This window comes from Cetorhinus maximus, chromosome 10, assembly GCF_964194155.1.
Source record: "Cetorhinus maximus chromosome 10, sCetMax3.hap1.1, whole genome shotgun sequence".
In the NCBI taxonomy this organism is placed as follows: Eukaryota; Metazoa; Chordata; class Chondrichthyes; order Lamniformes; family Cetorhinidae; genus Cetorhinus; species Cetorhinus maximus.
The window spans coordinates 48,731,714-48,744,381 of record NC_135888.1 but is presented as its reverse complement, the minus strand read 5'-3'; the positions used below and the strand labels follow the sequence as shown (position 1 = coordinate 48,744,381).

The 12,668-nt window shown below is 42.6% G+C and overlaps 1 protein-coding gene across 2 annotated transcripts in view; it reads right to left on the bottom strand.

Annotated features, from left to right (window-relative positions):
- The window catches only part of alad (aminolevulinate dehydratase), a 49,882-nt gene that overhangs the window by 23,367 nt on the left and 13,847 nt on the right, over positions 1-12,668 (bottom strand). For both annotated transcript variants that reach the window (XM_078550450.1, XM_078550449.1), the window contains exon 7: positions 578-666. In XM_078550450.1, coding sequence (XP_078406576.1) covers positions 578-666 — 89 coding nt within the window. The remainder of the gene's footprint in view (positions 1-577; positions 667-12,668) is intronic.

Here is a 12,668-nt window from a genome sequence, read left to right as displayed (position 1 = left end):
ATCCAATACCATTCACACAGATTTTAAATTTCGACACCCCATCCCCATTGAACACCTGTCCACCCATCCCGAATGACTTCTCCCCCTCATTCCCATCCTCATGTCTTGATCAGCATACTAAATCAAAAACAAACCTTAAGGCCACAGGTTCAATCGTGTCAGTGTTGAGGTGCGTTCTCAGCCGGGGTCACGTTGGGGATATTAACACTAGGCTCAGTACCATTGGATGAGGGAAGTGGGCTAATTGGCCAGAATTACCATCTCTCAGCACCATTGTGTTTTGCAGGAGTGAACGATGGGTTCATCAGATTTACCAGGCCATCATTGCCAAGCTGTAAGTTGGAGAATGTTTACTTTATGACATACTGGAAGGCTCTATGACTTTACCTCAGGAAAATTTATGCTGTTCAGGAGAGGAGACGGCAGGTAGATATTGAAGAAACAACATCATAGATCAACAGAAATAAATCCTCATGTTTGGAATTTGCACCTCACCGGAAGAGAAATCCCAGAAGTAGAGGTAAGCAATAGTCGACAGCCCAGACTTTGCTCCAGTGCACTCTGAGTACAGCTTTACCTTGGTTCCCAGTTCATTGGAGACGAGAGCCTGTTTTATGGATCCAACTCTGCCATCCATCATATCTGAGGGAGCTACAATGTGACATCCTGAAACAAGACCACATGTAAATTCATAGTCACACACGAGGAACCTTTTCATCTGAGGGGAGACTCAAACAGACAATACAATCCGTTGTTAGCATAATTGTTAAAAAAACAGGGATAGCGAGGCTGCCTTCGGTAGTCAAAAAGGAATGTGTACACAATTGGAGGATTAGATCTTCATCCAAGTTCAGACAATCAAATTAAAATGTTTTAATAACTGGGCTTCTCTATCCAATGGAACACATGTTGACTCTATTTGGTGTTCATACTGAATGATAGGAATTTGTGCAATGGATTTATGTCCATTGAGAGCTGAACTGAGATCATCCAATCTCATTACACTGATGGCATTCACCGTCCTGTCTGGATAATCCTTGCCTACTTGCCAGCACATTCCATCACCTCCTTATTAGGATTATGAGCCCAGTTCCAAGATGTCAAGGACCATGGTCGAAGACACTTGCGGTGCCCAGTCCTCATCAGAGAGAGGAGACTCTGGCACTTCCTTGACAGGGCTGGATTATAACAGGAGTGAAGGGACATTAAGTTACGTAGATGTCTGAACAGAAATGGAATGCTTAGCCTGTCATTTGAGCATGTAAAATCTCTCAGTAACATTAAGTTCCCTCACTTGTTTTACGACAACACCCTTTCCCTTTGTTTAACTGAACTACGAAGTAAAACACCTAGAGTGAACAACGTGAGGATGGGTTTCAGCAGGCCTTCACAAACCAACAGCCTTCCTGTGCAGATGCGAATCTGATACCAATTTCAGACTTGCTGCAAAAGGACAACAGAGTCTTAAATTTCACCATCTGCCGACTCGCACTCACTCCTTCCCTCCCCGACTCTCTCTGCGTTTCCCTCCTTGACTCTCTCCCTGCGTTTCCCTCCCCAGCTCTCTGCGTTTCCCTCCCCAACTCTCTCTCTCTCCAATTCCCTCCCCGACTCTCTCTCTTTCCCTGTTTCCCTCCTTGACTCTCTCCCTGCGTTTTCCTCCCCGACACTCTCTCTCTCTGCACCTCCCTCCCCGACACACTCTCCCTGCGTTTCCCTCCCCGACTCTCTCCCTCCACCTCCCTCCGACTCTCTATCTGCGTTTTCCTCCCCGAATCACTCTCTCTCTCCCTCTCCACCTCCCTCTCCGACTCTCTCTGCGTTTCCCTCCTTAACTCTCTCCCTGCCTTTCCCTCCCCGACTCTCTCTCTCCACCTCCCTCCCTGACTCTCTCTCTCTCAATCTGCGTTTTCCTCCCCGAATCACTCTCTCTCTCCCTCTCCACCTCCCTCTCCGACTCTCTCTGCGTTTCCCTCCTTGAGTCTCTCCCTGCGTTTCCCTCCCCAACTCTCTCTCTCTGCACCTCCCTCCCCGACACACTCTCCCTGCGTTTCCCTCCCCGACTCTCTCCCTCCACCTCCCTCCCTGACTCTCTATCTGCGTTTTCCTCCCCGAATCACTCTCTCTCTCCCTCTCCACCTCCCTCTCCGACTCTCTCTGCGTTTCCCTCCTTAACTCTCTCCCTGTGTTTCCCTCCCCGACTCTCTCTCTCCACCTCCATCCCTGACTCTCTCTCTCTCTATCTGCGTTTTCCTCCCCGAATCACTCTCTCTCTCCCTCTCCACCTCCCTCTCTGACTCTCTCTGCGTTTCCCTCCTTGACTCTCTCCCTGCGTTTCCCTCCCCGACTCTCTCTCTCTCTCTGCGTTTCCCTCCCCGACTCTCTCTCTCGCTCTCTCTCCGCCTTATGATCAATGCTGGAGCCACTGCTATTCACAACTTACATTAACAATTTGGACTTTGGAATCAAAAATACAATTTCTAAATTTGGTGGTGACATCAAACTGGGGTGGAGTGTCAATACTGAGAAGGACTGCAACATATTACAGAAGGACATGAGTAAACTTGCAAAAGGGGATAGTATAGTCAGGGGAATAAACACAGTTCTCTGCAGCCGAGAGCATGAGTCTAGGAGGCTGTGTTGCCTTTCCAGTGCCAGAGTTTGGGACATCTGTTCTGGGCTGGAGAGGAACTTGCAGGAAGAAGGGGAGGGTCCATTGTCGTGGTCCACGTGGGTACCAGCCACATAGACGGGACTAGGAAAGAGGTTCTCCTTAGGGATACTGAGCAACTAGGGGCCAAATTAAAAAGTAGAGCCTCAAACGTAATAATCTCTGGTTTACTGCCTGAGCCATGAGCAAATTGGGGTAGGGTAAATAGGATTAGAGAGTTAAATGCATGGCTCAAAGATTGGTGTGGGAGAAATGGGTTTCCATTCATAGGGCACTGACATCAGTGCTGGGGGAAAAGAGGGCTGTACTGTTGGCACCACCTTCACCTGAACCGTTCAGGGACCAGTGTTCTGACAAGTCATATAACTAGAACAGTAGAGAGGGCTTTAAACTAAATATTGGGGGAAAGGGATCATACGAGAGTAGAGGTGATAAATTAAAGGGACATGACAAGGTAATAGAGCAGGGTAGCAATTTGGGAAATGATAAACAGAGTGTGATAGAAAGGGACAGAGCATACAAACTTAAAAGTACATCAACAGATAAGGTCAGGGATTGTAAAAATGGTACAAAGATAGATTAAAAGGCTCTGTATCTGAATGTGCAATTCATTCGTAACAAAATGGAGGAATTGTTAGCACAGATAGAAATAAATATGTATGACTTGACAGCCATTAGAGGCATGGTTGCAAGGTGACCAAGGCTGGGATCTGAATATTGAAAGGGTAATTGACATTTTGGAAAGACAGGAAGCTGGGAAAATGTGATGGTGTAGCTCTCTTAATTAAAGGCAACATTAGTACAGTATTGAGAGGATGGCCTTAGTTCGAAAAAGCAAGATGTAGAATCAGTTTGGGGAGAGATAAGAAATAGGAAAGGTAAGCGGTCACTTGTGGGAGTAGTTTATAGGCCCCCCTAACAGTAGTTACATGGTAGGACAAGGTATACAGGAAGAAGTAATTGGGGCATGTAAGAAAGATAGTGCAATAATAATGGGTGACTTTATCCTACATGTAGATTGGGTGAATCAGATTGGCAAATCTTGCCTGAAAAATGAGTTCATAGAGTGTATTCACACCAATTTCTTAGAGCACTATGTTCTAAAGTCAACCAGGGAGCTAACTATTCTAGGCCTGGTAATGAGCAAAGAGACAGGATTAATCAATAACCTCATAGTAAAGGAGCCTCCAGCCAACAGCGATCATAACATGGTAGAATTTCACATTCAGTTTGAAGATGAGCAGGGTGGGTCTAAGACTAGTGTTTTAAACCTAAATAAAGATAATTATAAGGGTGCGAAGGCAGAGCTGGCTAAAGTGAACTGGGAAACTAGATTAAAAGGTAAAACAGTATAGATGCAGTGGTAGTCTTTTAAGGAGATTTTTAATAACATTCAGCAAAGATTTATCCCAGTGAGAAAGAAAGACTCTTTGAGAAGGATGCAACTTCCTTATTCAGCCATGGATGATGAGGATAGTACCAAATTGAAAGAAACACTGTACAATTCTGTAAAGATTAGTGGTAAGTCAGAGGATTGGACAGATTTTAAGAATCAGCAAAGAATGGACTAAAAAAAATTAAGAGGGAGAAAGAAGAGTATGAGCGAAAGCTAGCTAGTAATATAAAACAGATAGTAAGCATTTCAACAAGTATTTATAAAGGAAAAGAGTATCTAAAGTGAGCAGTCCTCTAGAGAATGAGTCTGGGAAATTAACAATGGAAAACAAGGAAATGGCAGAGGCGTTGAATGGGTATTTTGTGTCTGTCTTCACTTTAGCAGACTTAGAAAACTTCCCAAAGATAGTGAAAATCAAGAAATGAAAGGCAAGGAGGAACTTAAAACAATCACCATCACCAAGGGAAAGGTACTGGGAAAACTATTAGACCTAAAGGTTGAGAAGTGTCCAGGACCTGATGACATGCATCCCAGGGTCTTAAAATAAATCGCTGCAGAGATAGTAGAGGCTTTGGTTATAATCTTCCAAAATTCCTTAGAGCCCCAGCAGATTGGTAAATAACAACCTACCTTTATTCAAGGAAGTTGGGAGACAGAAAGCAAGAAACTGCAGGCCAGTTAGCCTAACATCTGTCTTAGGGAAATTGCTAGAATCCATTATTAGTTAGGTTAGACTTAGAAAATCATAATGGGATCAGGCAGAGTAAACATGGTTTTATGAAAGCGATATCATGTTTAATGAATTTATTAGAAGTCTCTGAGGAGGTAACAGTCAAGGTGGATAAAGGGGAACCTGTAGACGTGGTGTACTTAGATTTCAAAAAGGCATTTGATAAAGTGACTCATCAAAGGTTACTACACAAAATAAGAGCTCATGGTGTTAGGAGTAACATATTAGCATGGATAAAGGACTGGTTAGCTAACAGGAAGTAGGAGTAGGGATAAATAGGTTTCTTTCAGGTTGACAAGCTGTAACTAGTGGAGTGCCACAGGAATAAGTGCTGGAGCCTCAACTATTTACAATCTACATCAATGGCTTAGTTGAAGGGACTAAATGAATGGTAGCTAAATTTACCGATGACACCAAGATAGGTAGGAAAGTTAGGGGTCAAGAGGAGGTAAAGAGACTGCAAAGGTTAAGTGAGTGAGCAAAAATTTTCCAGATGGAAAAATGTGGACTTGTGCACTTTGGCAGGAAGAATAGAAAAGCAGTATACTAATTAAATAGAGAGAAATTGCAGAACTTGGTGGTACAGAGGGATCTGGGTGTCTTGGTACATGAATCACAAAAATTTAACATGCAGGTATAGCAAGTGATTAGGAAGGCAAATTGAATGTTGGCGTTTATTGCAAGGGAAATGGAATATAAAAGTAGGGCAGTTTTGCTGCAGCTATAATGGGCCTTGGTGAGACCACATCTGGAGCACTGTTTACAGTTTTGGTCTCCTTATTTGAAGAAGGATATATTTGTGTCAGAAACAGTTCAGAGAAGGTTTACTAGACTCATTCCTGGGATGAAGGGCTTATTTTATGAATAAAGGTTGAACAGATTGGGTCTTTACCCATTGGAGTTTAGAAGATTGAGGGGTGATCTTACTGAAACATATAAGTTCGTGAGGGAACTTAATAGGGTGGATATTGGGAGGGTGTTTCCTCATGTGGGGGAGACTAGCACTAGAGGACAGAGTTTAATGATGAGGTCTCCCTTTTAAGAAGGAGATGAGAATTTTTTTTCTTTCAGGGGATCATGAGCCTGTGGAATTCTCAGACTTGGTCATTGAATATATTCAAGGCTGAGTTAGAGTTTTGACTGACAAGGGAGTCAAAGGTTATGGTGGGCGCAGATAGGAAGGTGGAGTTGAGGCCACAATCAGATCAGCCATGAGCTTATCAAATGGCAGAGCAGACTCGAAGGGCCCAATGGCCTACTCCTGATCCTCAGTCCTATGTTCCTATACAAGGTGATACATTTTTGGTAGGACGAATGGGGAGGTCACTTATTACTTAGAAGGTGCTAGTCTAGATGAAGTAGAGGGACAAAGGGATCTTGGAGTACAAACACATCAATCATTAAAATCTCCACCACAGGTCAGGAAGGCCATAAAAAACCAGACCAAGCACTAGGCTTTATTTCTGGAGGGATAGAACTGAAAAATCAGTAAGTTATGCTAAACCGGTATCTTGAATCTTGGTTAGGCTGCAATTAGGGTGTTATGTGCAGTTGTTGTTGTCTTATAGGAGAGGGTGTGGAGACGAATGATACCTGGAATAAATGGGTATATATATCAGGAAATGATTGATAGGCTGGGTATCTTTACTTTAGAAGATGCACTGCTCTACTCTACAAGATGCACTGCAGGAACTCACCAAGGCTCCTTAGGCAGCACCTTCCAAACCCACGACCACTACCATCTAGAAAGATAAGGGCAGCAGATAGATGGGAACAGCACCACCTGGTAGTTCCCCTCCAACTCACTCACCCATCCTGACTTGGAAATATATCGCCGTTCCTTCACTGTCACTGGGTCAAAATCCCGGAATTCCCTTCCTAACAGCACTGTTCAAGAAAGCAGCTCACCACCACCTTCTCAAGGGCAGCTAGGGATGGTTAAATGATTAAAAAGAAACGAAAAAAGAAAAGTTGAGAGGTGACCTAATGGAGGTCTATAAAATTCTGAAAGGTTTTGATAAAAGTGGATACAGAGGGAATGTTTCCCCTTGTGGGGAAGAGCATAACTAAAGGCTGTCAATATGAGAGTCCACCAAGAAATCCAATAGGGAATTCAGAAAAAACTTCTTTACCCAAAGAGTGGCGAGAATGTGGAACTTGTTAAGCGAATCGTATAGATGCGTTTAAGGGGAAACTAAACAAACATATGAGGGAGAAAGGATTAGAGGGTTATGACGGTAAATTTCAATGAGAAAAGATGGGAGGAGGTTTGAGTGGAGCAGAAACACTGGCATGGACTGGTTAGGCCTCTTTCTGTGCCTTATATTCTATGTGTGTATCCTATGTAGTGATAATGGGGAGCTTTAAATATCCTAATATAAACTGTGATAGTGATAGTATAAAGGACAGAGAGGGGTAAGTGTTCTTTGGAGAATTTTCATGATCAATGGCCCAGTGAGGAAGGAGATACTGCCAGGCCAGGATCATGGGTCAATGGATCAAGTTTAAATAGGGGAATATTTGGGGAACACTGATGATACTGTAAGGTTTAGGTTGTCTATGGAAAAAGACAAGAAGCAATCCAGAGTAAAAATAATTAATTGGAGGAGGGCCATTTTCAGTGTGATCGAAATTAGAAACAAAGAACTTTGACGGAAACATGGACTGCCTTTAAGGTGGAGAGAGTTCGGGTGCAGTCCAGGCGGAGAGAGTTCGGGTGCAGTCCAGGTGGAGAGAGTTCGGGTGCAGTCCAGGCGGAGAGAGTTTGGGTGCAGTCCACGTGGGGAGAGTTCGGGTGCAGTCCAGGCGGAGAGAGTTCGGGTATAGGCGAGGTGGAGAGAGTTCGGGTACAGGCGAAGTGGAGGTAGTTTGGGTACAGTCAAGGTACCCATGAGGGGGAAAGTTAGGGCAAGCAAAGCCAGAGTTCACTGAATGGCGAAAGAGATAAAGAATAAAGTGAAGCAGAAAAAAGGTACTAATGACAGGTGTCAGGTTGGTAATAAAAGTGAGAACAAGATTAAATCTAGAAAGCTCAGAGGGAAAATGAAAAAGGAAACCGGAGAGGCAAAGAGAGAGTATGAGGGGAGACTGGCAGCTAACAGAAAAGGGAAACCAAAAGTCTCCTGTAAGCATGTAAAAAGTAAAAGGCTAGCACGAAGAAGGGTGGGGCCATTTAGGGACCAAAAAGGCGATTTACACATGGAGGCACATGGAGGTCTTAGGTATTAAATGTATATTTAGCATCTGTCTTTCCCAAAGAAGGAGATGCTATGCAAAGTCACAGTGAAACAGAAAGTAGTAGAGATACTGGATGGGCTGAAAATTGATAAAGTGGAGGTATTAACTTTAAGTACAGCCAGCTTTTCTAACAAGTTACAAGGACTGGATGAGATATATCCAAGGATGCTGACTGAAGTAAGGGTGTTAATTACGGAGGTACTGGCCAGAATCTTCCCATCCTCCTTAGATACAGGGGTGGTGCCAAAGGACTGGAGAATTGCAAACTTACAGTCTTCTTCAAAAAAAAGGTTGTAAGAATGAAATCAGCAACTACAGGTCAGTCAGTTTAACCTCGATAGTGAGAAAGCTTTTAGAAACAATAATCTGGGGCAAAATTACCAATTACTTGGACAAGTGTGGGTTAATTAAAGAAAGCCAACAGGGATTTGTTAAAGGCAAATCTTGTTTAATGAACTAGATCGATTTTTTTGATGAGGTAGCTGAGAGGGTAGTTGAGGGTAATGCAGTTGATGTGGTGTACCTGAATTTCCAAAAGGCATTTGATAAAGTGGCACATAATAGGCCTTCCAGGAAAGTTGAATCCTATGGAATAAAAAGGACAGTGGCAGCATAGATATGCAGTTGGCTGAGTGACAGGAAACTGCAGTGATTGTTTTTCAGACTGGAGAAAGGTATACAGTGGGGTTTCCCAGGGGTCGGTGTTAGGACCCCTACTTTCCTTGATCTATTAATGACCTAGACTTGGGTGTACAGGGCACAATTTCAAAAATTGTAGATGACACAAAACTTGGGAGCATTGTGAACTGAGGAGGTAATGAAGAGGACATAGATAGGCTGGTGGGATGAGTAGGCACCTGGCTGATGAAATTTAATGTAAAAAGTGTAAAGTGATACATTTTGGTAGGAAGAACAAGGAAAGGCAATATAAAATAAGGGATACAATTCTAATGTGGGTGCAGAAACTGAGAGACTTGGGAGTATGTGTACACGAATTATTGAAGGTGGTAGGGAGATTGAGAAAATGGTCAAAAAGGCAGAGAGATCCTGGGCTTTATAGAGGCATAGAGTACAAAAGCAAGGAATGTAAGGAACATAGGAGGAATAGGCCACGTCGAGTCTGCTCCACCATTCAATTTGATCATGGCTGATCATCTACCTCAATGTCACTTTCCCGCACTACCTCCATATCCCTTGATGTCACTGGTCTCCAGAAATCTATCGATTTCTGTCTTGAACATGCTTAATGATTGAGCCTCCACAGCCCTCAGGGGTAGAGAATTCCTCCTCATCTCAGTCTTAAGTGGCCTGCCCCTTTATCCTGAGTTTATGTCCCCAGGTTTTAGACTCACTATCCAGGGGAAACATCTTATCTACATCCACCCTGTCACATCTTGTAAGAATTTTGTAAGTTTCAATGTCACCCTTCATTCTTCCAAAATTCTAGGGAATACAGACCCAGTCTCCTCAATTTCTCCTCATAAGACAATCCTGCCGTTCCAGGGATTAGTCTGGTGAACCTCCGTTGCACTCCTTCTATGGCAAATATCTCCTTCCTTAGATAAGGGGACCAAAACTGTACACAATACTCTAGGTGAGGTCTCACCAAGGCTCTATATAACTGCAGCAAGATATCATGACTCATATGCTCAAATCCCTTGCGATGAAGGCCAACATGCCATTTGCCTTTCTAATTGCTTGCTGCACCTGCATGCAAGCTTTTAGTGACTCATGAACAAGGACACCCAGGTCCCTTTAGATATATGCACTTCCCAACCTCTCACCATTTAAGAAATACCCTGCCTTTCTGTTTTTTCTACCAAAGTGGATAATTTCACATTTATTCACATTATATTCCATCTGCCATGTTCCAGCCCATTCATTTAGCCTGTCTAAGTCCCCTTAAAGCCTCCTTGCATCCTCCTTAGGTTCTTAGGAGCTTAGGTTCCCATCCAGTTTGGTGTCACCTGCAAATTTGGAAATATTATAATTCGTCCCCACATCCAAATCATTGATATAGGTTGTGACAGGTGTGGGCCTAATATGGATCCTTGCAGTATCCCACTAGGAACAGTGTGCCATCATGAGAATGACCTGGTTATTCCTACTCTCTGCTTTCTGTCTGATAACCAATTCTCAATCCATACTAGTATGTTTCTCTAATCCCATGTACTCTAATTTTATTTGCTAACCTCCTGTGTGGGACTTTATCAAAAGCCTTCTAAAAATCCAAATACACCACATCCACTGGTTCTCCTTTATCTATGCTACAAGTAACATCCTCAAAAAACTCCAAGTTTGTCAAACATGATTTCCCTTTCCTAAATCCATGTTGACTCTACCCAATTTTACCATTCCTTTCTAAATGCCCAGTTATCACATCCTTTATAATAGGTTCTAACATTTTCCTTATTACTGACATCTGTATTCTCAGTTTTCTCTCTCGCTCCCTTCTAAATAATTGGGTTACATTTGCTACTTTCCAGTCCACAGGAACCTTTCCAGAATCTATAGAAATTTGACAGGTAACCACCAATGCATCCACTATCTCTTTAACCACTTCCTTTAACACTCTGGGATGAAGCTCATCTGGTCCAGGGGATTTATCAACCTTCAATCCAGTTAGCTTTGCAAGTTACTCTTTACTGATACTAATTTCTTTTAGTTCTTCAGTTTCACAAGTCCCTTGGTTGCCTAGCATTTCTGGTGGATTTTCTGAATCTTCTCCTGCACAGTCAAATGCAAAATAACTGTTTAGTTTCTCTCCCATTTCCCTGTTTTCCACTATAAAATTTTCCTGTCCCCACCTGTAATGGGCCCACATTTTTCCTTGCTAACCTTTTGCTTTTCACATACCTAAAGAAGCTTTTACAGCCTGCCTTTATGTTTCTTGCCAATTTGCATTGATATTCTATTTTCCCTTTCTCAATCCATTTCTTGGTCCTCCTTTGCTGGTTTTTAAATTGCTCCCAATCCTCAGGCTTACCACTTTTTCTGGCATTCTTATAAGCCATTTCCTTTAATGTAATGCAATTTTAACTTCTTTCATTAAACATGGTTGATTTACCTTTCTCTTTGGGTGTTTGTGCTTAGAAGAATATTGCAGACTGTGTAGTACTTCTTTAAATACTAGTCACTGCCTGTCTACTGTCAAATATTTTGGTGTATTTTCCCAATCCACTATAGCCAACTTGCTTCTCATACCTTCATAATTTCCTTTCTTCAGATTTAAGACCCTAGTTTCAGAATGAACTATGTCACATTCAAACTTAATGTGAAATTCTATCATATTATGGTCACTATTTCCTAAAGGCTCCTTTACAGCAAGGTTATTAATTAGCCTTTTCTCCTTACACAACACTAAATCCAAAATAGCCCAATCCCTAGTTGGCTCCTCAACGTATTGCTACAGAAATCCATCTCATTCGCACTCCAGGAATTCCTCCTCCACAGCATTAGTGCTGATCTGGTTAACCCAGTCTGTGTGTAAATTGAAGTTGCCCATAATTGCTGTATTACCAATGTTACATGCATCTCTAATTTCCTGATTTATACCGTGCCCAACATTATCTTCACAGTTTGGTGGCCTATAAACAACTCCCACCAATGTTTGCTGCCTCTTGCTGTTTCTTAGCTCCACCCAAACTGATTCTCCATCTTGATCCTTTGATCGAAGATCCTCTCTTACCAACGTACTGATCTCGTCCCTTATTAACAGTGCTACCTTACTTCCTTTTCCTTTTTGCCTATCCCTCCAAATGCCAAATAACCTTGGATATTCAGTTCCCATTCTTGGTAACCCTGTAGCCATGTCTCCATTATGGTGATTCAATCATACTCACTTACCACAATTTGTTCATTCAAATCATCAACTTTTTTGCAAATGCTACATGCATTCAGATAGAGTGCTTTTAATTCTGCTTTTTTAACTTTATTCTCTATTCTGATCTTATCTGATGCTTGCCTCTGCTTCGTCTGCCTTCTATTTTTGCTTTTTACTTTTCTATTTCCCGTTACTAGTTTTGCTTCCCTCGAATCTGAACTCTCTCTCAGGTTCCCCTCACTCTTGCTTTTCCTGTTATATATTAATGACCCTGACTGTGTGGTTTGAAAAGCCTGACTCTCACGCTCTTATATACACCCTTTGATGAGTCACTAGCTAGTTTAACTTCCTGCTACAGTAATTAACACCAATTGAACCAACTACTTTCAGCTGATTGACAGATTACTACCATTAACGCTACTCACATGGTCTCTGCCTCACTCAGGCGCAGTCTCCTGACCACCTTACTCTGATAAGCTTTTGTAAAACACTGGTTCAGCCTCAACTGGAGTGTTGTTTCTAATTCTTGGCGCCGCATTTAGAATGGACGTGAAGGCTTTAGATCGGGTGCAGAAAAGATTTATGGGAATAGTTCTAGGGATTAGGGACTTCAGATATGTAGCTAGATTGGAGAAGCGCTCTTGTTGGTCTCTTTAGAGAAGGTTGAGAGGAAATTTCACAGGGGTGTTCAAAATCATGAGGTGTCTAACAGAGTACTGAGAGAGAAACTGTTCCCATTGACGGAAGCATCAAGAACCAGAGGGCACCAATTTAAGGTGACTGGCAGAAGAACCGATGGAGACATGAAGAA